This window comes from Notolabrus celidotus, chromosome 7, assembly GCF_009762535.1.
Source record: "Notolabrus celidotus isolate fNotCel1 chromosome 7, fNotCel1.pri, whole genome shotgun sequence".
In the NCBI taxonomy this organism is placed as follows: Eukaryota; Metazoa; Chordata; class Actinopteri; order Labriformes; family Labridae; genus Notolabrus; species Notolabrus celidotus.
Window position 1 is genome coordinate 22,621,993 of NC_048278.1, and position 27,653 is coordinate 22,649,645.

General features: G+C 37.4%; 3 protein-coding genes and 1 long non-coding RNA gene across 4 annotated transcripts; all 4 read right to left on the reverse strand.

The window, feature by feature from the left end:
* Positions 1-222: 222 nt before the first annotated feature.
* Positions 223-2,222, reverse strand: scpp5 (secretory calcium-binding phosphoprotein 5). The gene is made up of 11 exons (XM_034688577.1): positions 2,141-2,222; positions 1,965-2,038; positions 1,766-1,864; positions 1,560-1,631; positions 1,429-1,476; positions 1,249-1,314; positions 1,050-1,079; positions 893-940; positions 748-795; positions 504-587; positions 223-338 (listed from the first exon to the last, which is right to left on the reverse strand). Exons 2-11 carry the CDS (start codon positions 2,016-2,018, stop codon positions 321-323), a joined length of 567 nt encoding a protein of 188 aa, XP_034544468.1. The 5' UTR covers positions 2,019-2,038; positions 2,141-2,222; the 3' UTR covers positions 223-320.
* An 840-nt stretch (positions 2,223-3,062) lies between these two features.
* On the reverse strand, positions 3,063-6,713 carry scpp7 (secretory calcium-binding phosphoprotein 7). Its single transcript, XM_034688481.1, has 10 exons — positions 6,671-6,713; positions 5,531-5,631; positions 5,351-5,415; positions 5,026-5,070; positions 4,747-4,794; positions 4,612-4,653; positions 4,167-4,226; positions 3,888-4,070; positions 3,355-3,440; positions 3,063-3,241 (listed from the first exon to the last, which is right to left on the reverse strand). The coding sequence occupies exons 3-9, from the start codon at positions 5,402-5,404 to the stop codon at positions 3,399-3,401; spliced, it is 474 nt and encodes a 157-aa protein (XP_034544372.1). The 5' UTR covers positions 5,405-5,415; positions 5,531-5,631; positions 6,671-6,713; the 3' UTR covers positions 3,063-3,241; positions 3,355-3,398.
* Positions 6,714-8,698: 1,985 nt separating this feature from the next.
* LOC117816280 (DNA translocase FtsK-like) lies at positions 8,699-10,991 on the reverse strand. The gene is made up of 7 exons (XM_034688479.1): positions 10,915-10,991; positions 10,510-10,797; positions 10,356-10,412; positions 9,772-9,906; positions 9,620-9,655; positions 9,467-9,505; positions 8,699-9,323 (listed from the first exon to the last, which is right to left on the reverse strand). The coding sequence occupies exons 1-7, from the start codon at positions 10,969-10,971 to the stop codon at positions 9,036-9,038; spliced, it is 900 nt and encodes a 299-aa protein (XP_034544370.1). The 5' UTR covers positions 10,972-10,991; the 3' UTR covers positions 8,699-9,035.
* A 3,903-nt stretch (positions 10,992-14,894) lies between these two features.
* On the reverse strand, positions 14,895-15,455 carry LOC117815425. The gene is made up of 3 exons (XR_004631815.1): positions 15,265-15,455; positions 15,104-15,154; positions 14,895-15,009 (listed from the first exon to the last, which is right to left on the reverse strand). It is a non-coding gene; the product is annotated as an uncharacterized LOC117815425 (long non-coding RNA).
* Between the last annotated feature and the right edge of the window lie 12,198 nt (positions 15,456-27,653).

Below are 27,653 nucleotides of genomic sequence, written 5' to 3' on the forward strand. Positions count from 1 at the left end.
CAGCATTACAAAGTGCTTCATTAATACAATAATATTAACCATCTATCAAGGATGTAAAGTTAAACAGAAAAATCTTCAGAAACATGTTACCTTTTATGCAGACAACTTTGTCCAGATTGAGTTTGCTTTTGAGACAGTATCATTCATTTAAACAGGCTACTTTTTGCAATGCAAAAAAACAATAATTTTAACTTCAGTGAGTACATCCAAGAGTTGAAGAAACAAATTCACTCTGAAATACTTCACATAATTTGTTTGACTGCAGATCTCTGAATAAAAACAATGACATTTCTCTGTCCTTTTCATGCTTCCTGTCCACTTCACACCTTCACCGGCATCTGTGAAGCAAATTAAGCAACTTTAGAGCATGTTATCTGGTTAAGTCTGTATTCACAGTGATTAAACAAGAAGGTATTTTGAGCCATATATATATATATATATATATATATATATATATATATATATATATATATATATATATATATATATATATTTAAGTGTACCTGGCTTGTCTGTGTGGGCTGGTCCTGCTGCAGAGGCTGCATGGGATCCTGGGATGGGAGGGGGTTGACCTCAAATGGGGGAATCTGAAATAAGAGAAGTCATACAGTTAGAAAAACTCAATGAAGAATGAAAAAAAAATGAAAACCATTTCATGAATCCTGAATCACTCTTTCAAGGACACTCTAAGCATGCATGTTTAATCTGTATTTCATCTATACATTTCTCTTTTATCCCATTTCTTACATTTGGGATTTGGGGAACACTTTGAGCAGGGTGGTCAAATGGCAGCACCTGTGACAGACAAATGAAAGTATTGATTAGTATAAGTCTTGTGAAAAGATGAAAACAAAGAGTGTAACGCATGATTTGGAATGAACAAATGTCTTACATTTGTTATCTGGGGGACGTTTGTCATAGGAGGCATATTTGAAAGTATCTGAAGCAAAATGAAATAAAGCCATTTAGCATGTAGTCACAATGAAAAAAGATGCATCCTCTCATGTTTGTATTGTACATTTTTAAAATGAAATAAGCTTGAAATGTACCCTTTGGTTGTAGAAGTCATAGGGGTAGTACTGCAAAAGAAATTAAAGAAAACAAGAGCACAAAATGTTGAAAATCTTTGTCTAACAAGTTATTTTTCCTATTAAGCTTGTCTGTGAGCAATAATTGAAGTCTTTTCAGTTCCATTAGAGTCTTAAAACCTCAAAAAGAGGGGGAAAATAAAGGTAAAAATCCACTTACAACTTCCACACTCTGTCTGCCTGGTGGCTGAGGGATGGAGTACTTGATAAAGCCATGGGGAAAGGGCTACAGAATGCAGGAGAAGAAAACAAAAGAAAAATCAATGATAAGTATTGCATGGTGAGGCAGTGTTTCAAGCTGCTTGATTTTTTAAGAGCTGCTCCTGTACAATGTGCTCACCTGGGCAGTGTTTGATCCAGCACCACCAACAGGTCGGTGTGGGTAGAGCTTAAAAACAGAGGAACAAAATCAATGTACTGTAAGCATTTGAAAAAGTGAAATAGTATGAGAAAACAAAGAAGATGACGTACAAACTCCACACTGTAGGCACCAGGTAGCCCAGGCTGTGGCAGACTCAGTCCAGCAGTGAAGGGAATTTTCACCTGAGTGGATGTACAAGTAGCAGATTGTGAGCATATCATGGCGCATGGCATATCTCTGCAGTGATTCTGATCCATATCACAAGAAGACTTTTAGCTGTTGTGCACCATAAAGCTGACATTTTTCATTGTCAAACCTTTGACTCAGCAGATAAACAGCAAGCATGGTGATTACCTGTGAGGGGGGGTACCTGTTGTCTGGGAGCTGCATAATTAGGCAGGTAATGAAAGAAGGGCTGAAAGTGAAATACAAACAGAAAAAAATAAATATATTAAATAATTTCTCTGCCTGAGTTGAGAAGATATTTTGACCCACTGTCAGTTTTTGAAACTTACAGGTGCTGCTGAGGCTGCGCTAGCCAGACACAGACAGAGGAAGGCCAACTTCATGGTTGTAGATAATTTAAGTTCTGCAGGCACATTTCAACATCACATCAATACAAGTCTAATCAAAGTCATACAGCCAGGTTGCTCTCCAGTTTTAACTCATGTTGGAGTTCTTTGTTACTTACCTTCTGTGATGAAACCACACTGGAGAGGGTAGTGGATGTGGCTGTTGGAGGTGATGCCAGTGGATGGTGTCTTACCCAGAGTTCCTTGGACTTTTATATAGTGCTAGCTCACCTGGGAGCCAATCACAGTGGGTGGTAGTGATGTTACCCAATGAGTAGGTGCAGTGGAGATGTCTAGTCTCTAGCTTTACTAAATGACCAGTGGTCAAATCCACTTTCTGTGTAATAGTAGGCTCTGTTAGATTACACTGTCTAGAGCAGTGCAAACCTTCACTCTGCTTGCTCATCATTCTGCAACTTTAAGCTTTTTTTGGTTTAGTGTGAATTCCTGGCACTACAATGTTATACAGATCATTAAAGTCAAGTTATTTTATGTTCAAATTTTATTTTTTTTGTGTTTCATGCAGGATCATTATATTTGAAATTACCAAAGAAAGGAGATGAGAAAACTTCACAGATACAGAGGTCCCTGAGGTTAGATGTACTTATTGTTTTTCAAGGAATAGAACAGTTGAATATATCGTGTTTCAGCTTGTGTAAATTCATGATACTCTCTTTCAGTGTTTTAAGATAAACCTGCCAATCATAAATCAAAAACTGCATTTACTCAGCAGACTCATGTGTTCATCTTATAACGAAAGGCAAGTGTACTTTACTTTTATTTGACTACATTTACATAAGAATGATCTTAAAAGTGGGTATAGGTATGATTTTTACAAGTGGCATATTCAAAATATGTGTGTAATAACCTTATAGGGAGCAGAAAACAAGATGAATGTATGATTTATTTGTATTTGTTGCACACTGGGAGTAGTTCATTTAATAAAAGGAAGCAAAAACATGCAGAAACTAATAAACAGGAATAAAAACGCACACTCATACATCACTGCATAGCATCTTTTTTATTTCAGACACAGCACTCTTTCCACTTTTTCTTATTTAAAAGCAAAGCACAATCTGCAGAACAGAAATTCTACCTCTAAAAATGCTTAGCAGTTTCTTCTTTTCAAATCCATAAAAACACCATATTTGTCATACTTTAGGAAACAGCACTGTGGGTCTTTCTGCAAGGTAGGCTGCTGGTCTTATTGCAATGGCCAACTAAAGCAGGAGAAACAGAGATCACACTTCATTATTGATATTGCATTCATATATTAAAGGATAGTCCCTTATTTTCAAACTTTAAAGTGTCATAAAGTACACATTGGTGATACCTTTTATGCACAATTTTGTACACATTCTGCTTGAACTGATTGATTTAGTCATCGTCGTCATCATCATCTCCCAGGGGTCTGGCAGCCTGAAATGATAGAGGATTTATGATGAGCCATGCCTCAGCAAAATAGTTGGAGGACGGTTAGTCTGTTATGTAGTACTCTTTCATTAGAATGAATCTGCTGCCTTAAATACAACTTAGATTCAATTCAATTTTACACTTGGTACCGTTTAAAGCAATAATCTATTAACTACAAACTGCTTATGGGGTGGGCAGCTCACAGTTAACAGGTCTTGCTGATGCTCCAATTAATTTATTTTTTTAATGTTTTCATTTAAAAGTCATGGTTCATGCACTAAATGGATGATCCCTTTAAAATGTTGATGATTTTACACGCCCTTGTGATGCATTGTGAAGCACTTTGTAACGCAGATTTTGAAAAGTGATCTATAAATAAAGACTATTATTACTATTATTATTACTATTATTATTATTAAAAGACTAAAAACAGAAATCTGTTGTCATACTTACAGGAGCAGCAGGAGCTGCAGGCACTGCAGGAGCTACAGGAATAATGGTATCTACAGGACCAACAGGGACAATGGTATCCACAGGGGCAACAGGGACAATGGTATCCACAGGAGCAGCAAGGACAACGGGAGCAACTGGAGCAGCAGGGGCAGCAAGAGCTGGATCAAAACCAAAGGGGATGTACTAGAGTAGGTGGGAAAATGGAAAAAAATAAATAAATAAATAAAATAAAATCTCCCACATTCTCTATCAGAGAAATGGAAATCAGAAGGTACTTACCACTTCCTTGGTCCCTACGCCACTTGGATGGGGGATCTCCTGCTTGATGAAGCCACGTACCTTCCAATCAAAACACATGAGGGCTCAAATAAGCATTTCAAAATGACAGAAGCTCCAATAAAAACACATCCAGGCTCACACAGGCACTAAAAGCTGACAGAACCTCCAATGTAAACACATACAGGCTCAAATGAGGACTTAAAAAAGCCGAACCTTCCAATGAAAACACTCCCAGGCTCAAAAAATCACTTACAAACTACAGTACCTCAGGAATAATCTGGCTGGACTTTAAGAACTATAAAACTGCCTCTAGTTGGACTGTAAATGCTACCTAGTGTCTTTTATCCAAACACCAGAGTAGGCTTGAATTGCATTTTAAATTCTGAGGATCAAGTATCTGGAAAGTATTACATTCACAAACAAATCAAAATATGCTGTCACTCACAGGTCCTGCAAGAGGCCGTTTCTGGGCATCAACTGGGAGCAGCTGCGACAGAAAACAGTTGAGGTTATTGTAAAAAAATACAGATTACATGTTCAAGTGAATCAAAACGAATAAGCAATATAAATAAGATCTCACCACTTCCAGAGTTCCAGCTGGGACTCCAGCAGGAATAGCTTGAACTGCCTGTGAAAATAATATCAATCATTACATCCTTGAGATGAGAAACACTGCAATCTACGAGTAAAAAAGCCATCAGCAGGCTGAAATAGAGGCACTTCCATCAGTGGTGAACACATAATAGCAGACCTGTGTGCAGAGCTTATTCCACTCTGCTTCTAAATTGTGTCTTTTACTGTGGTTTTTGAGTGTATGACATGACACACATCAGTAGTCCTGAGCTGCGTCTTACTGTACCTCAGCTGGAGCGTGTTCGATGTCAAACTCCATGTACATCTGGGGCTGTGAAGTGGAGAAAATACTCCTGGATCAGTGGAATGAAGGTCAGTCTGAAACCTTTCACTCTTTAACTTTTATGAGTAAATATTTTTCAAAGGGTACAAAGAAAATGAGCTAATTTAAGGCTGAAAAAGGTGAAAGTTGAAACAACTACAATAAAAACGACAACCCATCTGCTTATAATGATTAAATGACATCCAGGGCCTGCAGTTAAGGTGATACATTTTCTAATTATTTAAATGATACAGTGCTAAATTAGATATTAAAGATATGTATTACTTACAGGGGCACAGACAGCCATCCCCAGGATGCAGGCAGCAATCAGGACGAATTTCATCTTTAATGAAGCTGTTGAAGAGAATATTTCTTTCGAGTAATCAAGCTTGACAATATTCAGTGGAAATGGCATATAAATAGATCCTCATTTTTTTAAATGTCATATGATATTAGTAGTCAGCTTTACCTTTCCTTTATGGCAGCACACGAGTAGTGGAGTGTTGTTGAGGAGGGGTGTGATTACTGGAGAGAGATTTTCCTCTATTTATCTGCAGAGGGCGAGTGAACCTATGACAGGTATTGGTAACATGCCAAAGATTTCACTTTTTTTATGATGACAAAATTGGCAGCTATCTCTCAGTAAGAAACTTTGTAATCCATTTTTGGCTTGAAAGGCACATTAATCCAATTGAATCCCTCTATGATGTGTTATATCAAGTTGCTCCTTGCAAAATGGTTTACTAAGTGGCACCTGCTTAGAAAAGGAGACAAATTTAGGACTGGGGCTGAAAAGTAAAGCTTTTGAAACAATCAATGTACTTTAGCTGCTTTATATCTTTACTTTTTGGGGCATCCACTTTTGCTGTAAGCTAATAATTTCAAAATTGACTTGTAATTAGGTTGGTAAAAAATGTAAGAGGTGCCAAAGACAATTTATCTGAGCCCAAAAAGGCTGTTTTAAACTGTAGCTTTTGTCTCAACTGCTGATTAAGGTAAAAAAAAGTCTGCATTCGATATATGCTGAAATAAAATAATGTTAAATCGGATTTGTAACAATGTTAAAATATACCGCAATTAATGTAATTTAGATCCGTTAATCAACCTATTTTTGCAGCTCAGTATATATTCTTAAATATCACATCTTATCACCAACCTTTACAAACTAGCTTGAACCGTTAACACTCTGTATTAAACCTTACATCATGCTCCCAACATGTTTGAGTGCATTAAGACTTTTTCATTTCAAATAAACTCATTCACCTTTTATTGAATACACGTGGATTTAGTGGCTTTGTTTGATTCAATAGCAGTGAAACTCAGACAGCCTGTAAGAACAGAATTCAGACAGCCACTTGAATATGAGCCTGTAGGGGCACTTAAGTGCTGCACTTTGGTCAAAATCCATTATCTATGAAGAAAAGGTAGCTCAGCATGATGATAAGACAAGCTCTTACATTATGCTGTCACTGGGTAGAAAAACACTACAATTGCCGGCATTTTAATGACACAGATTGTTATTCTTATACGCAGAGGAAGTAACTATGGGTTCACACCATAGACTTTACAACAACAGTAACTTCTGGGCTGAAAAATGAAGCCAACTTACACACACAGACACAAAACTGCAGGTACGACAGGGGTCATTTGAGGCTATCTTTAAAAACTTGTCAGTTCCCATTACCATCATATTAAAATAACCTTCTTTACAGCAGATTCTAACAGCTTTTATATTAGTACAGTCTGATCTGATTAAATGGTTTTAGGCACTTTTGCGAATTTTGCAAAAACAGTACATGGAATATGTTTTATTTCATTATTTTAACAAACCTATTTTAAATATAATAATAAGTCTTAAAGTTATCACGAAGTGGTTGCATGATCATACTGGATGCAGCTGTCCTGGTAGGTCTCACTCCTACTAATTCAAGAGACTGAACTTAACCTCTCTGTCATGTGTTATTTATGCAACACATGACATTTGCACACTATGATGCAAATGCGGGCAATATGATCTGCTCTATGGTTAATTATACCAACAGACCCAACAAGTCTAGGATGAATGAACTCAAGTATTACTTTGTCCTTTTGTTTGTTTGAACTTTTTAGCTTTTAACTTGATTTGCAGTAGCACATTCAACCAAGAATGTGTTGGCCTCTCCCCATAGAGGAGAAAGCTGGCCAAAGTAATTGAGAAGACCAGTTTTTGGACAAGACCTGGTTTGTTCTGGTCCCCCTTCAATATCTGTTCAACTGAAAAATATGAGTGAGCAAGCAGAAAATTTGCTGACTTTCACAAGCTCTCTTAGATTGTGTAATCAACTCTGGTCAGTCACCACCACAAAAAAAGAATGTGTGAAAGACAGTTGTTAACTATCGAATTAGCTATGTTATTTATAAGACAGGGCATAGAACCTACAGCTTTGATATTGTCTACCATACAGTCACTTCTGGCAAAAATAAAGCATGGTGACTGCTATAATATCAGATTACAGAAGAGATTTTATTTGCTTTTGGTCCAGGGCTAATTCACCCTTTGGCTAACTGCAAAGAGAACCACTGGATAGTATTATATTTGTAGCTGGATGGAGTTTAAGCTAAAAAACCTAACTGCCATGACTGCTCACATAGGCTTACTCACAGGCTGGTGAGTGAAACCAAATGGATTCTTTAAAATATCCATTCTTCCTTAAACTGAGGCCTACCATCTTTCTTGAACTAAAAGACATCCTGACTTCAAAGCACCAGCCTCTACAAATGAGTGTAGATTGAAGAGGCAGCTATAGCTAGCTCATACAAAGATGACTTGCTTGTTGTTAGCATATTGAAACTGAAAAATCACTGCGAATCACTGAAAAATCTGAAGTGCAGGCTTAAATGAAGTACTTTTAATACAGTAAACTTTGCAGAAAGCATTTTGTCAAAAAATGTACCAAAAGGCACTGACTCCACAAACATGGCTGAGATGTCAACTGACCAGGCAGAGACCTAGCATAAAGCTACAACAAGCATTCAAAGTGAGCATGACCATAAATCTGAGAACTTAAAGCCCTGATATTTTTCAAACTAACAAGTTAGACAAATATTCACCCCCGATGTATAAATACCAATAGTGTTGTTTGTACAAGGGTTCTAGCAAGTTGTATTTCTTCTGTAAAGTTAGACATTTTAATGCATGACTCACTTTTGGAGTCAGTCTAGAATAGCCACTTTTTTATCACTTTTTTTTTCAAAATCTCATAGGTTGCTAAAATAAATTATCTTTGTCACTCCTAATGATGTAAGATATCAAGGTTCCACTTCAAAAGTGCTTCTCAGCTCTATGGTGGGATTTTGTGTGTTTAGACTCCTTATTTTGGGTTTATAGCTCATCACTGTTATTACTGTTTTGGTTCAGACTCACTATGTCGTCAGCCTTGTTTCTGGAAGCATGAGGCAGCTCTCAGCAGTTTAAAAACCTGTTGTGCACAGAAGCACTACCAAAAAAAAAAGACAGACAAAGTTAGCAACTATCTGTTAAACATAATGAAGTGTTTAGCAGCTAAAGAAACAGATATTTAACTTCGGAGCTGGAGGAGATAAAATAACAAACAAAACTGGAGAAAAGAGTGAATATTGGAAGTTTATTGATCAGGTGGATACAAACAGGACTTTAAATGAAGTTGCACTATGTAGAAGAACTATAATACTTGAGCATTGTCCTCTGGTTTGCCAGAAAATCATTTGAAGCAGGATGAAAAGTAGGATTACTTCAACAAAAATCCTGAAAACAAGCAAAGAATACACTTCATTTCAAACAGGAAAACAACCCTAGTATAACAGGCTTGCTCTAATGTAAACTTATTAAATAAGCAATGGTAAAGACTACTGCATGAAAAACTACTCTGTCTTGTTTTTAGTCTTTGTTTCATCATTGAATCTGTGTAGTTTAATTATCAGTAAGTTATTTGTTATCTTTGCTACTGGCTGCTTCCTCAGACAAGGTTTGCCTGTGTGGGTTGGAGTTCGGCTTGTACAGGTGTTTGTACTGTGGCTGCCACCTGCGTTGGTCCCCCCAAACCTGCAGGGATCCCGTTAGTGTTGGGCTGTAGGCTCTGTGTCGCTGCCACTCCAGCTGACGAGGTCTCAGCAGTTGGCACTGTGTTTTGCTGTTCTGGGTTTTTCAGCCCAGCGGCTTGGTTTACAGGCTGAACTGCACTCACAGGTGGGCTTGTGAGCACAGAGGTCAGGTACACACCCAGCTGGCCTGTGTTAGCTGCCATCTGAAACAGAGAAGAGAGGAAAGACTTGGTAAGAGGCAGGGTAGGGGAGGAGGGAACAATTGAAACTTCAGTGGGATCATTGAGTTCACTGAGCAGATTGTTTGAACAAGCTGGAAGATAGATTAAAATCTTGGCTGTGTTACCTCGAGTTCTTCTGAGCTGAGACTGCCAACTGGAAGGTTCTTTAAAAGAATAACAGCAAATGTCAAATAAAACATCAGAGAGAAAGAGAAGTATGAATCCAGACTGAGTGTTTATCATGGTGTATAAGTTTACAGAGTTTATATTGCTTTTACCATGGACTGTTGGAGCATGTAAACAATTTGGGATTTCTGTGGAAAAAAGTTAGACTCTTAGAACAAATGAAAAATTCTTTACAATAAGTTTGCACAATTTTAAGGAGAGTACGTTCTGCTGCCTGCTTCAGCTGTATTTAAGGTAGAGTTACCTGTTGTTGCTGCATTGGCTGAGGTGTATTTCCCACAGGTGAGGCTGCAGCGGGGGTTTCTGCAGGTGACACTGGACTCTTCTGAGGTTGAATTGCTACATTTTGAGGAGTCCTGTTGAATCCATACGGAGAAAACTGGAGAAAGGGATAAATGAGATGCAAATTTAATATGGCCTCAGTTTCTGCACAGAGACAAGTCCAAACTGCCACTCTAACCCTCTCCTTCTGCAAACATCAGACATCTGGATTCAGGGTATTACAATGGCAATATAGCTTGAGGCAAATCATTTTTTAAAAGCAAAACAGGATTTATGTATCCATATCAGAGCCATAAATCATGTAACAGACATGATCTGTTTTGGCTGCTGCAATTATCTTATACAGTGAGCGATGACAGCTAAACATGCACTGCAGAAACATTGTGAAGACCCCCCCAGGTGATATCATTCAAGTAACCTGTGGTTGGAAAATATTTTTACATGTGTAGTATGCACAGAAAAGTACACTCAGTAATGTCAGCAGTGCATGGAAAGTTTGGATCAAGAAACAGAACATAAACAATGTTTTTCTTAATGTTTACTTACCTGTTGATTCATGTATGGTGATGATAAAAAAGGAAAGTATCCTTGAGGATAGAAAAACTAGGGAGACAAGAAAAAGAGTGACAAAGTTTTATTCTGACTCATAAAACAATGTCTCAGGAATTTATGATAGAGTTTTGTCCTCTTTTTTTCCTACCAGGGGCTGCTGTGGGATTGATGGCTGGTTAATAGTAGAGCCTTGGATACTGGGCTGCATAGGAGAAAACATTGGACCGCCCCCTAGTGGATACCAGCTGTAGAACTGTGTCGGAGGCAGAAACTGGAGGCCATCCTGGACCTGGGCCCCTGGTTGCAGGGCTACACCAGGCTGTGGTTGCTCCACCTGAGGGGCTGGCGTCTGAGCGTCAGGTGTCTGATTTGTGACTTCAAGAGGTTGAAGTGTTTGAGCCTGTAACATCTTGGGAGGAAGGTCACTGGGAAGGACCTGAAAATATAAAATATGAAATGGTGTAAAAGTAGGATAAGCACTGCACTTCAAAATACCAAAAGATAACATCTCAAGCATTGTTATTAAAGTATTACCAATAAATATGTGACTTACTGGTACCGTAGAGCCCATGGTTAACCATGACAGCAGGAGTATGATGAGCATTTCCATCAACAAAACTCAACAGGACAATGATGCGGTTTTGAATTGATTCCCACAAGATCAATGAGCGGAAAGAAATGTCCACTGAGAGCACTTAGAGAGAATTCAGTGAAACGCTGTGAGAGCGTGCATTGACTTATGCATGGCTCGCAGAGCGAAACAACCAATGACAGAACAGATCTGACAGACATGTCCGAAAAAAAGAGACAAATTCAGCCTAATTTTCTGGCGCATATGAAGTAACAAGGTGTAATAGCTTAAACTGCCTGTTTTCCTTCAATCACAATGCTGTAATGTCTACAGAAAGGAATAAACAAACCCACAAGAAGCCAGGACTTGAGGTTTTCCTGTTACTCAGAGCATTTCTGGGTGCGGCTGATGTGTCAGTGTCTCATCTCTGTAATTATGGTCAAAATATGCTTAATCTGCAATGAAACTATAAGCAGAAAATATGTATGTGGAAGCAACTTGGTGGCGCAGTGGTTAAAGTGTAGCCTCAAAGCAAGACAGCTCTAGGTTGTACCTGTTGGTTTGGGCTAGTTTGTATGTTCTCTCCTTGTCTTTGTGGGTTTTAAAATGATACTCTAGCTTTCCTTATAGCAAAAAGACATGCAAGTAGGTAAAATGCTGATACTAAATTACCCTCTAAATTACCCATATGTTGCCTTGTGAGCATTAATGGTTGTTTGTCTCTACCATTCACAGGCAAACTTTCCAGGGCGAGCCCAGCTCTTCTCTGTGACAGCTGGGATTGTCTTCAGGTGGTGTGTTTGAACATTTGCTTGATGTCTTCTTTGCTGGACCTAGTCGAGTTTGCAAGTATACGCATGTGACTGACGCTGAAGGCAAGAAGAAATAAATAAAACATTTCTTACTGTCAGTCATTGATTGAAAATTCGTCCAAGAAATACAGTGAATACTGTAAGAGCTAGAGGTTTCTGAGATGTGTTTAGAAAATACTATGATACCCTGAACTCTAAACACATCTCTAGCCCTGCAGTCAATTCATTATATAATTTTGTGGATTTATGGTTGTTTTTCAGGTGTTGTATTTGGCTCAGAAATAAACAAGGTATGTTATGCAATCTATCTAGCTCTGCTGTCAATCAGTTGTATAACACTAGCGGTGATCTTGAAACAAATAGATATTCAATTGATTCATTGGTGACATAAAGTAGTTAAAGTTAAATAGAGAGATCACATCACTCCAGTTCTTAGATCCCTACACTGGCTTCCTGTCTGTCAGAGAATAGACTTTAAAATTCTGCAGATGGTTTATAAAGCACTGAATGGTTTAGGCCCAAAATACATTGCTGATCTGCTGCTACTTTATGAACCATCCCGACCTCTGAGGTCATCTGGTACTGGTCTGCTTTCAGTCCCGTACATTAATGTTTTAATGTAAAGCACATTGAGTCGCCCTCGTGTATAAAATGCGTTATACAAATAAAGCTGCCTTGCCTTAAATGTAACTGGTTTATATCATGGTGGATGATTATATAGACAGATGTACTGCAACTCATTTAATAAGCTACAAAGCTAACATCCTCCTGAAAGGAATCTGAAAAACTGTTGTTTACTGTAAACTTTTGCCAAGTCATACCCAATATATGACATTAAATATATTGTGTGTCATATAAAAGGCTTTTCATGTCTTTTTGTCCACCAATGTGTTATTTTACAAATCACTCTGTCTGTTTACCTAATAAAACTTGATGTCTTACTTCTATTAAATTGGGATTTTTTTTCTGAATAACAGTAAAGTATCATTGTTATATACGATATGTGTAATTAGAAATAATGTAAAAGAAATAAGATTGACTTTGGATCAAAGTCGTCCAGTACTTTTTGAAAAAATAATAATAAAATGAGCTTAGGTACATCAACTTTGTATTGTGAACGACTCAAGAATGCAGAGTGTGTTATCACTACATTAGCAGTGAAGCAAGTAGGACCACATTTCATTAACAAATTAAAAAACAGAGTTGGAACTACACTGGAAATCAAATTTGTTATATGAATCTTCAAGAAAAGGGATTGGCTCCTAGCTCTGACTGCTGTCATGCACTCAGATTATTTTTGTTACATATTGAGAATTTAAATTCTTAACATGGGTTTATCAAGTATTTTTAATTTCATGGTAATTTATGGACATCATCTTTGCACTTTTTTGATTTTTACTTTTCAACTCAGTTTTAATATTGTGGTATGAGTCTACAGTTGCACAATAGCACACATGTCCCCAAAGCCAAGGCACAGAGGATCAGGTAAAGCTGCGGTGCTGTGTTTAAACATATACTCTGTCTTCATCGCTGGTCACCACGTGTCAAGATTGCAAGTACACACGAGTGCAGATTGAAACTGAGGTATAGTAATAAACACAATTGTTTTTTTTACTGTCAATCAATGATTGAAAACTCATTCAAGAAATACAGTGAACACTGTAACAGCTGGAGGTTTCTGTGTTTAAAAAAGACCAGAAAGCTTTGAACCTTAAATATATAGTTAACTCTGCTGTCAAGTCAATTCACTGCTTAAAACGTTTTATAATTTGTTATACATGTTTTTTTTTGGTCTGCTCAGAAGTCAACAAGTTATTTAACCTGATGTTTTTCGTATGACAGCAATATGAACTGAGAAGAAGTTGGCATCCTGGACAGGTCCAAAATGCTGTGAATGGTTAATGGGGATAGACAGATGCTCATTTATTTTTTAACATACACATAGCGGTTAAATCAACCTGGCAGGAATCTAAATAACTGTTACTTGATGTTGTACATTATTTAACTGATATATTGATAATCTTTGTTGGAGAAATCTACAGCAAATACACAAAATAACAAAGGTTAGCGAAGCCGACTAATATCTTAACATCTACAGCATCAATGTTATCCCCAAGCAATGGCAATGTCTTCTAATTGTGTTAGGTTCATAAATACAGAGGAAAAATGGTTCCACTATGCTTTAAGGTTAAATGACATTTTACCACAATTACGTTTTATTTTTCAAAACTTTCATCAGACTCGACAATGAAACAAGTATTGATTCAGTGCAGGCTTCCACAGTTCTGATTCACTAACCCTAGTCTGTTGTTTGGTTTGATTTCATTATTAAACAATGTATTGGAGTTAAACAAAAAGGTTGAAAGGTTGTGCAAAGCAAACAATCCTCTACTCAACATAGCACACTCAGAAGCTATCATTGATATGCAGCAAGACAGACGTGGGTTTGTATGTATATATTTGTATATTTGTACATCATTTTTTTATTTCTGTGAACAAATGAAGCAGTTTTCAGTGCAGTGCTTTAAATGGGAATATACACCCAAAGGCTGAGTCATGGTAAAAGTACAGTGGGACAGACTTCACTGATGAAGCAAACAGTCAGGTATTACAGGCTCAACACTCATCCCTTTCTTAAGCTGTGCTGATCCTGGGATGGGGATGTGTGAGTGGATATTACTCTGAGGTGTTGTCAGCATCCTGCAAAAGGTGTCTCCACCTCTGCAAGCTCATAATTACACCTTGACATTGTGCCTCAAAACATTCCAAATAAAAGTACATCACTTAAATCATGAAATTTTGAATGGATTTTGGTAGAATCAAGGAGTTGAACATCACATTTTGTTGACTGATATTATTAGAAATGGGATCAAGGTAGAAGGAGTTAACAGAAAAATTCAGAATACTGAAATGTGAATACGTGTAAACAAACAAATTTAGATTTTTTTCTAAGTCGTTTACATGAATTTCAACAAACAACATGTATACAGTAAATGCAATCACATACACTCACACAGAGAATATGCTCTCATGTCATTTAGTACTTTTTTTTTACTGTTGGAGGCTAAAAGCAAGATATTTCTATCTGCTTTTCCTGCTCTTAAATTAGAACAGTTCAGCCACTGTCTCCTCTTGTCTCAGTAGTTTGGGGGATTGGTGTGGTTGTAGTTTGGGTTGTAGTGGTGGTTGTAGTAGTAAACAGACCAGGAAACAGTTCCAAGAGAGCGGCAATAATAGAGGGAGGAAGCGACTGGGGCTGCACCCTCTGTAGGAAGACACAGTAAAGCATTTCTTAAATAGTTTAAAGCTATTGTTCTACTCTCTAATTTCTAAATTGAGAGGATTAAGGTTTTTCTTACCTCATCAGACTCGCTGCTACTGCCGGAATCACTGCCACTAGAGTCACAATTCTGCAACAAACATCATATACAAAACAGGCTTGGTATAACAAATAAAAGTAATTTATAATTTGTAAAAATAAGAGCTAGAAAAGTGTCTGTATTAAATGTTATGAACTTACCGCCACAGAGGAATTGATCAAGAAGAAAATCATCACCAGAAAGAGCTTCATCTTGCATATTAAGGTGGACTTCAGATCCCTCAATAGTCACAGCTGCCTGTGCACCACAGTAGAGTACAAGTGCAAATAGCTTGGTAATCAATAAAACATTAAGCTTTGTTCGCTACCTTCACACTGGTCCCTTCAGGAAACTTCATTAGCTTTTAAACAACCTGTGATTGCACACAATGTCTCACACTTTAAAGGTGTTACTTCATATCATATGTAGTAGGTCTCATGGCAACATCTGAAGACAAAACCTCAGAAGGCGTGAACACAGTTTCATTACCCAAAGAGACAGTGTTTTTGTAACATTAAGGCCGACATCCTGTCAGAAAGCCTTATAGACTTAAAGTATTATATGACACATGCTGAGCTGAATAGACTTTTAAGCCCAATTTGTACAGCTGATCACACTCACCCTCACACACACACACAAAAATGTCATATATTTGCAGTCAAAGTCGGGAGGATTGATATGTCGGGAGGTGTCTGTACTTATGAAACTGTAAGACATGTTGCCTAGAGCGATGTTTGTCCCTGCAAAACAATAGTTGCTCAATTCTTTCCAAATACTGCAATCATCTTGTTTACTTGAGGTGGATCTCTTATATTTCCTTTATAGCAGTCATTACATTTTACGACCTCTTGCAAGTGTCATCCTGAGATTTTTTTCCAGGCAATCAAGAGTCTTAAAAGTCTTCATTTCTCATTAATTGGCAAGACTGTAAAAAAAAAAAAAAAAAAAAAAAGTCTGAATTTCAAACTTAAAAAAAAAAAAAAAGGTGATGTGTTTCATTCAGTATTTGCTTTAGAATAAGTTTTTGTGCTTCACTAAACCAAATACTTGCTCTATCATCATCCTGCCTTGTGTAGGCTTCTTTAATGCTATTTTGTTTTAAATTTCACATCTGTTCTGATCAGGCTAAAACATGCTACCTTTTTGTCATTTTCTTTTTTTTTACTCACCCAGTTCTTTAGCACTGCAAGAAACCATCCTATGCTCTGTTCTGTGTTTGCATCATGTCTGCCTTTTTCAGTTTGGTTAACACTTGGCTCCTTGTGTCTTTTAACCTCTCCTGCTGTATCTGCGCTGTTTTCCCCCTCTCTTATTTTCTTCTTCTGTGCACTGGTCAGTCATTAACTAACATATCTCAAGTGTTTTGCTCCCAAATACATTTTGAAATAATATTAAAAATATCCTCATTGTTGTATATCAGTTTAGAATGCTTATGTAAACTAATGCTTTTGCATCAGTGTCAACATGCAGAGGTGAAATGAGTTTGGAGTCCTTTCTGTATATTGATTTTATTTGACATGTTGTCCCTGATCAAAGCAGCACTGCTGTCAAAAAATAATTCACTGTTGTTATGAAGGTCTTTGACCAATTAGAATAAAGTGTTTTAACACAGCTGAGTTATAATGTTTGATATCTCACTGATGATCTTGTATCGTAAAAGGTCTGACGCATGGGCCATCATGAACATATGTCTCATAAAAAAATGTCTGGTTCAACAGCTACTTTGTTGTAGAGATGTTGAATCTATTTAGTGAAGTATAGAAGGTTGGAGCCAATGCTACGATTACTAAATGCTAATAAGAAAACTAATATGTTGGAGGTATTGGGATGCTATACATAGGGAATAATAAAGACGATGAGGAGGACAAGGTGGGAGAAGACCAGAGCTGTGTTAAAACTGTAATTTAGCATTCGGTGTTGATTGAAAACCACTTCTATCATGTTGTCTAACTCAGCTAGTATCAGCAGTGAGAAACAGTATCTTCCAAGTGACACTTGAGGATACATATAATAAATCTGAATGGTTGCCTTCGGGGACAAAAGAGAAGTAAATCAAAACAAGATCCGATCCAAATACCAGCAACAAGGTGCTCATAAAAGATACTTCGGGTTTATGATGAGTTTTCTGACACGCTATAGGAGTCACAAAAATGTCTAATATAATAGTAAAACTAGGAATGTTGTTATGTAAAGTTATGATACACAGCCAAGTTTTGCACAAACTGAAATGATTGTGTAAACACCTAAAGGCACCACAGATATGTTTAGTCAGACTGAGTTTATGATGTAAAATCCATCTTAGAATCATTGTGATTGCCATTTAGTTTTTCAAGGCTTTTGTCTATTTGCCAAGCATTTTCTTGAGATCACTTTTTCATGTGCCTGCTTACATGATAAACTGTTAACATGTGTAGCTTCAAAGTGCCAGCCAGGCCTTTGGAGGATAAGTTCAAAGAGGAAACTATAAGGACAATACTAAATTTTATGTTGTTTGTTTTATTTAGTATAAAACAAACCACATCGTAAAACAATTAATCAAAATGTAAAATGATGGATTTCTCACACCTGGTTTAATATTACAAAGTTACATCACTGAAGGGAGCCATATCTGATCTTACTATGACAAGTCAAGCACAACATCAGAGCCAGCTTTTAACACAAAGCAGAAGCACATCAGAAAAAGTGTCATGTAGTGGGCGATAGATGTAGTCTTTACTAAAAGAGAGTATCAATGTGTGATTTGTTTCTAAGAAGCATTATCTACTGAACATTTTTAAATTAATCTGAAGTTGATGAGCAATGCACCAGAGAAATCCAAATGAATCAAACTGGATGGCATCCACGTTCACTGTTCTGTCTGCAGGGGAAACCCTAAACCTCATCAACATGTTTATTGCTTATAGTCCTCTTGGTCTGCTCGAGCCAAATTCTACCTCTAAAGTTTTAATGCATTTTTCCTCATTGAACTCTAAAGTAGAATCTTAAAGACTAAGACACAACTTAGAGTCATTACTGTAATATTGCACTTTTGGGATGTGTATGCGTTTCTTGCAGAAGGGTTGCTATGGCAGTTCTTGTCTTTGTGGCTGCAGTTGTCTTAAACAGCTACTTGGTGGCAGTATTGTTTCCTTCATGCAACTATGTCATGATCAGACAGGGTGGTGCACAGTTCGACAATACCAAAGCATAGACATTATAGATGATTTTTCAAAATGTACAACTGGTATTATTCAACTACATGGCATTTATGTTTCTCCTATTGTTCACAAGAGTGTTTTTTGTATCTGATTTACTACATAATTGCCTTTATAATCCTTAACTGAAATTATTATCATTTCCAGTAGGTTATCTAACCCCAACACGGTCAGAAGTGTAGAAAGGAGTCTAATGCAACTCTCTGGAACATCACAGTGGTAGGTCTAGATATGTGCAATGACTCATTCAGACATGGAAATGTTGCCTCTGACCACAATCCAGGCAGCAATCACTCAGCCGCCGCAATGTATGAAGAAAATAACTGAGTAATAGGAGACAGGGTTGCTTAATTAATACATAATTTAGATAGCTCAATGCCTTCAAAGGCTTATATTTCGTTAGGGGGATTGTGGTTAATTGTAATCATTACAATACAATCAATACAAGCCTCAATCACTGACACAATGATTGCAATATTAATACAGGAAACAACTTGATATCCAGAGACTGAATGACATCATACATACACTGGCAGAATTTGTTATTTTTTTGGCCATTTTTCAGAGAATATGAATGATGAGAGAAAAACTTTTTTTTCACTTATGGTTTGTCGTTGGCTGAAGCAAAATTTTTATCAAACAACTGTTTACTCTTTTTATATCATAAAGACAACAGAAACTACACAAGAAACCATAAATTCTGCCAGGGTATGTAAACTTATGAGCACAACTGTATATATTTATAACATATAACATAAAACATACTGCACATACTTGTAGTATTGCTTATATGTAATATTAAAATATTGCATGTCATTTTTCCAGGTTAAAGGATGCCTTCTAACTTTGTCCATCCATTGAATTCTAATCTACCTGTTACACTCTCGCAACAACATATTTATCAATTTTTTCGCCTGACAATATAACCAATCACCAATAAATGTGCTGCTTTGTTTAATATTATGAAACTGAGCTGTTGTTCCTCCTGTTAGGAAAGTTATCAATCCACTGAGCACTGACTTGGCCTTGATTTCATGCAAAGCCTCTACTGCTCGGAAATAACATTTATAATTTGTGGCTGTTTTTGTTTTACTCTGCTGATCCACCTTTATTTTTATGTATTTCAGATAAATGCTAAAGCAAAGTCAGTAGTTCTGTGCCCTTGATTTTATTGGTTTAATATCTGCAAAGTAGTACTTACTATTAAGTTAATTTCCACATTCTTTTACTGTTCTTTTTATCTCTCTATTTTCATTAAGTACATTATATGAACTCAGTCTTCTTTACTATTAAATGTAAAGATATGGATGGATTGATAGCTATCTAAAAGAGAAAACTATAATAGCTTCTACTGAGACGAAAGGTTGTGAATCTGACTTTTTCACGCTAAAGGTAACAAACCTTCAGGTCCAAAAATAAAAAGCGTGCTTTATTTTTTCTGTCCAAAATAACATTTTGAGATTATGGTACAAATACTTCCAGTTACACTTAAATATATATAACAAAACATGCTCAGTGTATCCACCTATAAGTACCAACTCCATGGGGTTCTAAGTTTGACATGATTAGGAAAACTGTCCATTCAATCTCAAGTACCTTTCAGTTATGCAGCCTTATTCTGGATTTAAAAATTTAAAAATAACCTTTATGATCATAGTGTTTTAAGAAAGGCACAGCTCAAGAATAAGAGCCCAGGACTAAGACCACCAGCTTCATATGTTAATAACAAAAAGTCTCCTAAAGCATAAAAACAGAAAGTAAAAGGGTTGATGTAAAGTTAATGCTACAGACTATTTTGTGTTAATTAGAAATCATTCAGAGATTGATCCTAAAGGCAACATGGTTCTTCAGGACTTTTTACATTTCCCCTGAAAGACTTCTTCACTTCTGACTGGTGGAGAGAGCTACAAATAAAAACAAGTTGTAGTCTTAGTTAAAGCAGTTATTTGATGTGAAAAAAGAGGGAATGTGACTTTATGATTGACAGCACTGTTGAAAAATGTAGCTCTTGCAATGATCTTTACTTTATTTGCAGAGTAGAAGAAGAACAGCAAAAGTAAATATAACAAACATTAACAAGAGAGTCATTTAACCTCAAAACAAGAATAAATGACAAGAGTGATCTTTGCCAGAAGTGATGTGACATCAATTCAGCTGCCCTACCAACCAGATCGCTTTTGTGCTCGTCCCTCATATTAAAATTAAGAGAATTCTCATTTTCCAAACAGGTTGAAATGTGATATAAAAAAAAATATGTGTTTGGTAAAATAACTGTGAAAACGTGTTATCTCAGGTGTTGGACAATACAATCATTGCGTTTAATATTGTTGATTAATGTACTGAGCTTTGTGTTGTTTGCTTGAACTTGACTCTAACATAAAAAATTTTTATAGGGACAATCAAAAGGCCCCAGATGAAATATGACTTTTTCCGTCTACCAAAAACACAGTTATTTTTCCTTACCATGCATTGGATATTGTGCTGTTGAAATCTAAATCAGCAAAATGGGAAAATTTGAGAATATTATAAGTGACAAACTAAAAGTAAGAATGAAAATAACAAATTGAGCTGCCAGTGTGTATTTTTACAAGGAAAGAGTAGAATTTGACAAAATGTGGTGCCGCAGACAGACATTGTGGGAAAGCCGTAAAGGTGGTAATCTGATTGCTCCTCTGACTCTATGATTAATAGTTTCATTATTGTTGTCAAATTTTCACAGTGAAAATCAGGTCGACAGCATTTTCCAGTATGAAAGTTTTATTATGCTGATGATACAGAGTGATTTCACTTTTTGAAATTAACTTGATTTATAGGTGTTAACACAGACAACTGCAATCATGACAGACTGACACAAAATAAAGAGTATGTCCAAAATCATTGTTGCTCAAAACTGTTTTTATTTCCTTTTGATTTGTAGTTTGACTTTAGCTTTGAAATTGTAGAAGAAAAGCTGCATTGGTAGGAAACTGGTTAACCCAAGAGACCAAGAAGGGCCGTCAATATCTGTTGAATTTGCGCAGCTGTGAGGGTAGCACTGGTAGTGGCACCCGCGGCTGTGGTAGTGGTGGTGGTAGCCACAGTTGTAGTGGTAGCCTAAAAAAAAATCAGAAACATTATCAAACTAACAGCAGAAGATTTATTCACAAGATTACAGTACTAGCCATGATTATTGTTGAGTCTTAGAAGAGAGAGAAGACACTCACTTCATCTGAGTTAGAGTTAGAGTCAGACTCAGATCGAGCAACACGTCTGCGCTCCACATCCTGAGGAAAAAACACAAGTTTCATGTTATATCTTTCATTTTGTTCTATTCCATAACATATATTCCATTAACATACAAGACAAAAGTTTTTTATATTTAGTATGACAATGTGAGACTTACAGGATGAGCCAGAGCCAGGCTCAGGAGGCATCCAAGAACAAGTGCTAACTTCAGCATGGTTACAGTGATCACACCTGTTGGATGGAAAAACAGCTGTTTTTATCTGATCAGTTACTTTTCCTTGAACCTGACACAGAAAATTGAGAAACAAACGGTTCATATATTTACCTTCAAGGCTTCACAACTTCAGGAGACAGTGTCAACGATGGTTGGGGAGGTTGTTGTAGTGTTGCTCTTAATGTGGAGCCTTCTTTTATACAGCTACAGGAGAGGATGTAACCTTATTAGCAGATAGCACTGTTGAGAAACAGCAATTATTAGGACATTTTTAAACCCCACACTTTAAGGTTAGGAAACAGGTGTAAGTAGTAATTATCAGACACACCTGAATAGAATGGTGCATAGAATCGTTCTAATATTTCATAATAGAGATATTGCACTGTTGTCAGTAGGAGTTTGTCTTAAACTCTAAACCTCTGGAGTCCCAGCTCTTTTCAGTCACAACTTCTTTATAGTGTTTGGTAAGTACATTTAAACTCTTCTTATCCCCTCTGGCTCAAGAGAGAGATGAGCCTTGGTTGTCCAAAGCATCTTTGATTCTTGTTCATACACTAAAGTAAATGTTTGAAATCAGATTGCAAAACCTATTTGGACAGATAATCCCTGAACTTCACTGTTCTCTGCCCTGTGTCACAAGACTCCCCAGACTGCTGAAATCTGTTGGGAAAAAATCTTTCCACAGAGTTCAATGAACCTCATTCACTTAATAAGGTAATATTTTCTATATGAACTTAAATTAAAATAAGTATTCCCTTCTGCAATCCTGCTCTGCTGTTCACATACCTTTATTATATACATACATTTTTATCAAGACCTCCAAAGTGTGGACGGTTAAAGCAGTTCACCTTGTTTACAGGTATTTTATTAGCATTGTCTGGTAGTACATTAACATGAGCTCTAGCCCACATTCTCAGAGACAGTTTAACATGTCAAAGTTACTCTTTTCTTTCATAATCTTTTATTTCTCTTTAAAGCAATTTTTGCCACTTTCCAGACCTTGCATGGCCCAAAAGGTTGGACTCTCACACTGTCACCTTCTGTAAGACAGTCAATGTCCTTTGCTGTGTCGGACTCGGGCTCTCAGGTAGGTATGCTCTGCTCAGTGTACCATATCTCTGCCTGGTACATATGTAGGTCACATTGATATCATACCTTTGAAACCTGAGTAGCATTCTTTGCAGTCTCTTAGGTGCACTAAGTAGAGGTTTTCAGTGTATAAATTCTAGCAGTTTGTGGTCACTTTGTACAGTCATATGTCTACCAAAGGTATACTGCTCAAACTTTTACATTACAAACAAAATTGCCAAACATTCTTCTTCTATCTGAGCATAACCCCTCTTTGTGGTCATGACATTGGACTTCCATCAGATTTGGTCCATCTCAGATCAGCTGTGGTCAGACTCCTTGTTCGCTCGTCTGTCAACATCCACCGGTTGCGTTTTCAGAATGCAGCACGGAGCAGGACCCCGGACAGCTGGAGTCATGTGACCAAGATTAGCCCGAAGTAATTACTGAATTAATGTCCGACTCCTCTCCTCATCCATGTTGTCTTTATTGGCCTCTGAAAACCTCTGACCTCATGACTCCAAGCCTGGCTCATTTCATCATGACAGTTTGTTGTTGTAGTTAAGTAAAATACGATCTGGTGATAACACAGAGTGTTTTGTTCTGAAAATTGAACAGGTGTTTTAAGTTTGTTTTGGTGCCTGACTTCCTGTTCCGCTCCATCTGCTCTGTTGAAATGTATGCGTCGGGCTCCGGCAAAAGTAGAAATCTTTCGTATCGGTACCGGAGGGCTCCGACCTGCTGGATAAGAGACACAGCTGGAACGAAACAGAGCAGATCCAGTGGAAGTTAATACCTGGACTAGAATAGAAACCTGTCAGATCTGGTGCCGTGACGGATCGGAAACAGACTGATAACAGATGTGGTGGAATTTAGCTGTTAGTGCTCTACTCCCAAATGCAACTGGTTTACCCCTCTGTGTCAGGGCTGCTCCTAGCCCAGTTTCTGATGCATCACATTGCAGAGTCAGTTCCACATCCCGGTCATAGTACTTCAGTACAGGTGTGTTAGTTATTTTGTCATTCAGTATTTGGAATGCTGTTTCATGTATATCAGAATCAGAATCAGAATCAGAATCAGCTTTATTCGCCAAGTATGCTTGAACACACAAGGAATTTAACTTTAGTAAACTGTGCTCTTTATATCATTCCAGTCCCACATGTTCTCCTCGTGTGTTAGTTGTGTCAAAACCTCACAATCATCTGGCAGATGAGCATAGAATATGGACAGGTAATTTAAGCTCACTGGAAGCTCACTGACTCCTCTTACCTTCTCAGGACCAATCTGCAGTCCCTCTACTGTCAGTAGATATCCAATGTAGGATACTTACTGTTGTTGTATTTTAAACTTATCAGCATTCAGTTTTAATGTTGCGCTCTCTGCACCTGAGCAGGATGTCTCTGAGTTTCTCATCATGGTCTTTGTATGCCTCCTCTTTTTTCGCCCCTTCACCTGTGATCAATATATCATCTTCAATTAAATAAACTCCAGGCAAGCCTTCCAGTGCTTGCATGAGTTTTCCTTTGGAAGACTTCAGGTGCTGGCATTCTCAGCCAACAGAACTAGCCGGATGGGGTGGCGAATGTGGTGAGGTAACTTGGCTGTTCCTCCTGTTAATATACTAGAAACCAGCTTCTAATCAGAAACTGAGAAAACGTTTGCCTTTGACAGCTCCAGGGGAATGTGATCAGTGGTAGGGAGGGGAAAATGACTCCTTTTCAGGGCCTTATTGAGGGGTTTCGGAGGCCAATACAGATCCTTGGTCTGCTATTGAGTTTTGTCACTGAGACCATACTGCTCATCCAGTCTGTGCCACGTTCAACTGGTGCTATGATCTTTCTTCTCTGAAGATCCTGAAGTTCATCTTTTAGAGGTGTTATCATAGCCACTGGCACTCAGCGTTTTGTTAGTTTTACAGGTGGTATTTTGTCTTTCTATGCTGTAATCACCCTCCAAACAACTTTCACCGATGAACACATCTTTGTTCTTTGTTTTGATTTCCTCAATTGTCATGGCTTTAGCCAGGATATTCTCATACTTTACTTTGATTAGCTTCATCTTCATCTTCCCTTTTTACCTAGTAATGGGATTCTGTCGTTGTCTGCCACCATTGAAACTCTACTCAGTGTAGTTTCTTGTTCCTGGTTTATATATATATATATATATATATATATATATATATATATATATATATATATATATATATATATATATATATATATGCATTTGGGATCTCTGCATTTGGGAGTGAGATCACTACAAGAGGGTCCACATATAACACAAACAACAAACTATAACTAACTAACCTTAACATAGTTATAATGAAACTGACTTAAATGGACATATTTTACCTTCATGTGTTGTATATAATATTAAGTTGATCCTATTGCTGTGAATCTTTAAACCTTGAATTTATCCTACCTCAATCCCCGTTTTACGGTTAAAACAACAATGAATGTAAACATAGAGGTTGTGATAGGACTTTAGCGCAAATGAAACAATTTTGTCTCTCTCAAGGAAATGAAAACATGTTCTGCTGTTCTCCTTTGACAGCTCTGTAACTCAGCATATGTGCAGTATTCTCTGAGTAAACTCTCTCGTTGCAGAGCTATTTGTGCCACAAACAACTCTATCTCTTATCAGTGAGTCTTTAACAAAACTACATGTACTGGACAACAGTTTCAAGTCTGTGACATATTTGTCAGTGTTTTGCTCTAAACCTTAATTTCTCATAAAGAAATTGTACCTTTCCACAGTTTCATTTACTTTTGAATTCCTGTGTTCACCAAAATGGGGCCACCATTGAACTCACTGTTCTCCTCGGTAATGCACTGTCACTCAGCGTCTTCAAAAGTTTTCTTCCACTCTATCCTATGAGGCAGTAAAATAGCTCTAGCCAGCATTTTCAGAGATTTGTGTCACACTCTAATTGGTCCCCGGAAACAACCCAGGTATGAACAACAGTCCTGTTGCTACACAAAGTACTTTGGAGTGAAAACAGTAATAGTTTTTTTTGGAAAGATTTGGGAATACTGTAGGTGACAAACTAAAAGTGCTAATGAAAAGAATAAAAAAAAGAAGTTATCTCAATCTACATCCTACTGCTCCCAGGCCCCATGTGTGATTAAGGGACAGCAAGTAGTAGTAGTAGTACAGCAATATAAATATCTAGGCACTCTTCGTGATGCAAAGCTTAATTTTGATGTAAACCCATCACGTCTCTTAGGGCCTTCAACACATATATAAAATGAGAGCCATAATACAAAAGTCATAGTTCAGGGCCCCCAGCATTCTTTTCATGGGGAGATAAAGTGAGTGAAAAGGATTTCACTCATGACTTGAAATAAACTTGATTGATAGGTGTGAAAACAGAGAAAAGTAATCATGACAAACTGACACAAAAAACAAAGTAAGTCAAAAGTAATTGTTGTTCAAAACTAGTTTTTTATTTCCTTTGTATTAGTGGTTTGACTTTAGCTTTGACATTGTGGAAGTAAAAGCTGCATTGGAAGGCAACTGGTTGTTATCCATTGAGGCTAGCAAGAATGGCCTGGAGCGCTTGTATTTGCTCAGGCGTGGCACCAGAGGCTGTACCAGCAAGAAGGGTGATTAGCTGTTGTATTTGCTGAGGCGACAGGGTGGCAGCCTGGGTGGTAGTAGTGGCACCCGCAGCTGCGGTAGTGGTAGCTGCGGTGGTAGTAGCCACGGTGGTGGTGGTGGCCTAAAAGAAAATCAGAAACATTGTCAAAGTTACAGCAGAAGATTTGTTCACAATATTACAGTAATAGCCATTTAGGCAAGATTAATGCTGAGTCTTAGAAGAGAGAGAAGACACTCACTTCATCTGAGTTAGAGCTAGAGCCGGAGTTAGATTCAGACCTAGCAACACGTCTGCGCTCCACTTCCTGAAGAAAGTAAATAAGTTTCATGTTTGATATATATATTTCTTTTTGTTCTATTCCATTACATTTATGCCATTAACACACAAGAAAAACAATTCTGATACTGAGTATGACGATGTCAGACTTACAGGATGAGCCAGAGCCAGGCTCAGGAGGCATCCAAGAACAAGTGCTAACTTTAGCATGGTTACAGTGATCACACCTGTTGGATGGAAAAACAGCTGTTTTTATCCAATCAGTTACTTTTTCTTGAACCTGACACAGAAAATAGAGAAAAAAAATTATTCATATATCTACCTTCAAGGCTTCACAACTTCAGAAGACGGTGTCAACGATGGTTGAGGAGGTTGTAGTAGTGTTGCTCTTAATGTGGAGCCTTCTTTTATACAGCTACAGGAGAGGATGTATCCTATTAGCAAATAGCAGCAATTATTAGGACATTTTCCACCTCCACATTTTAAGGTTAAGAAATAGGTGTAAGTAGTAATTATCAGAGACACCTGGATAGGTTGGTGCATACAATTGTTCTAATATTTCATAACGGATATATTGTACTGTTGTCATTTGGGTTTGTCTTAAACTCCCTTTTAGTTTGTCTCCCAGCTCTTTTCAGTCTCAACTTCCTTAAAGTGTTTGGTAAGCACCTTTAAACTCTTCACATCCCCTCTGGCTCAAGAGAGAGATGAGCCTTGGTTGTCCAAAGTGTCTTTGATTCTTGTTCATACACTAAAGTAAATGTTTGAAACCAGATTGCTAAACATTTTTGGACAGATAATCCCTGAACTTCACTGTTCCCTGCCCTGTGTCACAAGACTCACCAGACTGCTGAAATCTGTGGGGGCACAAAATCTTTCGACAGAGTTCAATGAACCTTTTTCAGTTAATGAGGTAGCATTTTGTATATGAACTCAAATTAAAATAAGTATGTCCTTCTGCAATCCTGCTGT

Coding starts and splice junctions, on each gene's coding strand:
- LOC117816280 (XM_034688479.1), bottom strand. CDS start 10,971: ATGGAAATGCTCATCATACTCCTGCTGTCATGGTTAACCATGGGCTCT. Junction 10,798..10,914: donor CCATGGGCTCTACGGTACCA/GTAAGTCACATA, acceptor TTATATTTTCAG/GTCCTTCCCAGTGACCTTCC. Junction 9,324..9,466: donor TCAGCTCAGAAGAACTCGAG/GTAACACAGCCA, acceptor TCTCTGTTTCAG/ATGGCAGCTAACACAGGCCA.
- scpp7 (XM_034688481.1), bottom strand. CDS start 5,404: ATGAAATTCGTCCTGATTGCTGCCTGCATCCTGGGGATGGCTGTCTGT. Junction 4,795..5,025: donor TCGAACACGCTCCAGCTGAG/GTACAGTAAGAC, acceptor TTATTTTCACAG/GCAGTTCAAGCTATTCCTGC. Junction 4,654..4,746: donor CAGCTGGAACTCTGGAAGTG/GTGAGATCTTAT, acceptor TTTCTGTCGCAG/CTGCTCCCAGTTGATGCCCA.
- scpp5 (XM_034688577.1), bottom strand. CDS start 2,018: ATGAAGTTGGCCTTCCTCTGTCTGTGTCTGGCTAGCGCAGCCTCAGCA. Junction 1,080..1,248: donor GCAGACAGAGTGTGGAAGTT/GTAAGTGGATTT, acceptor TTTCTTTTGCAG/TACTACCCCTATGACTTCTA. Junction 941..1,049: donor ATGACTTCTACAACCAAAGG/GTACATTTCAAG, acceptor ATTTTGCTTCAG/ATACTTTCAAATATGCCTCC.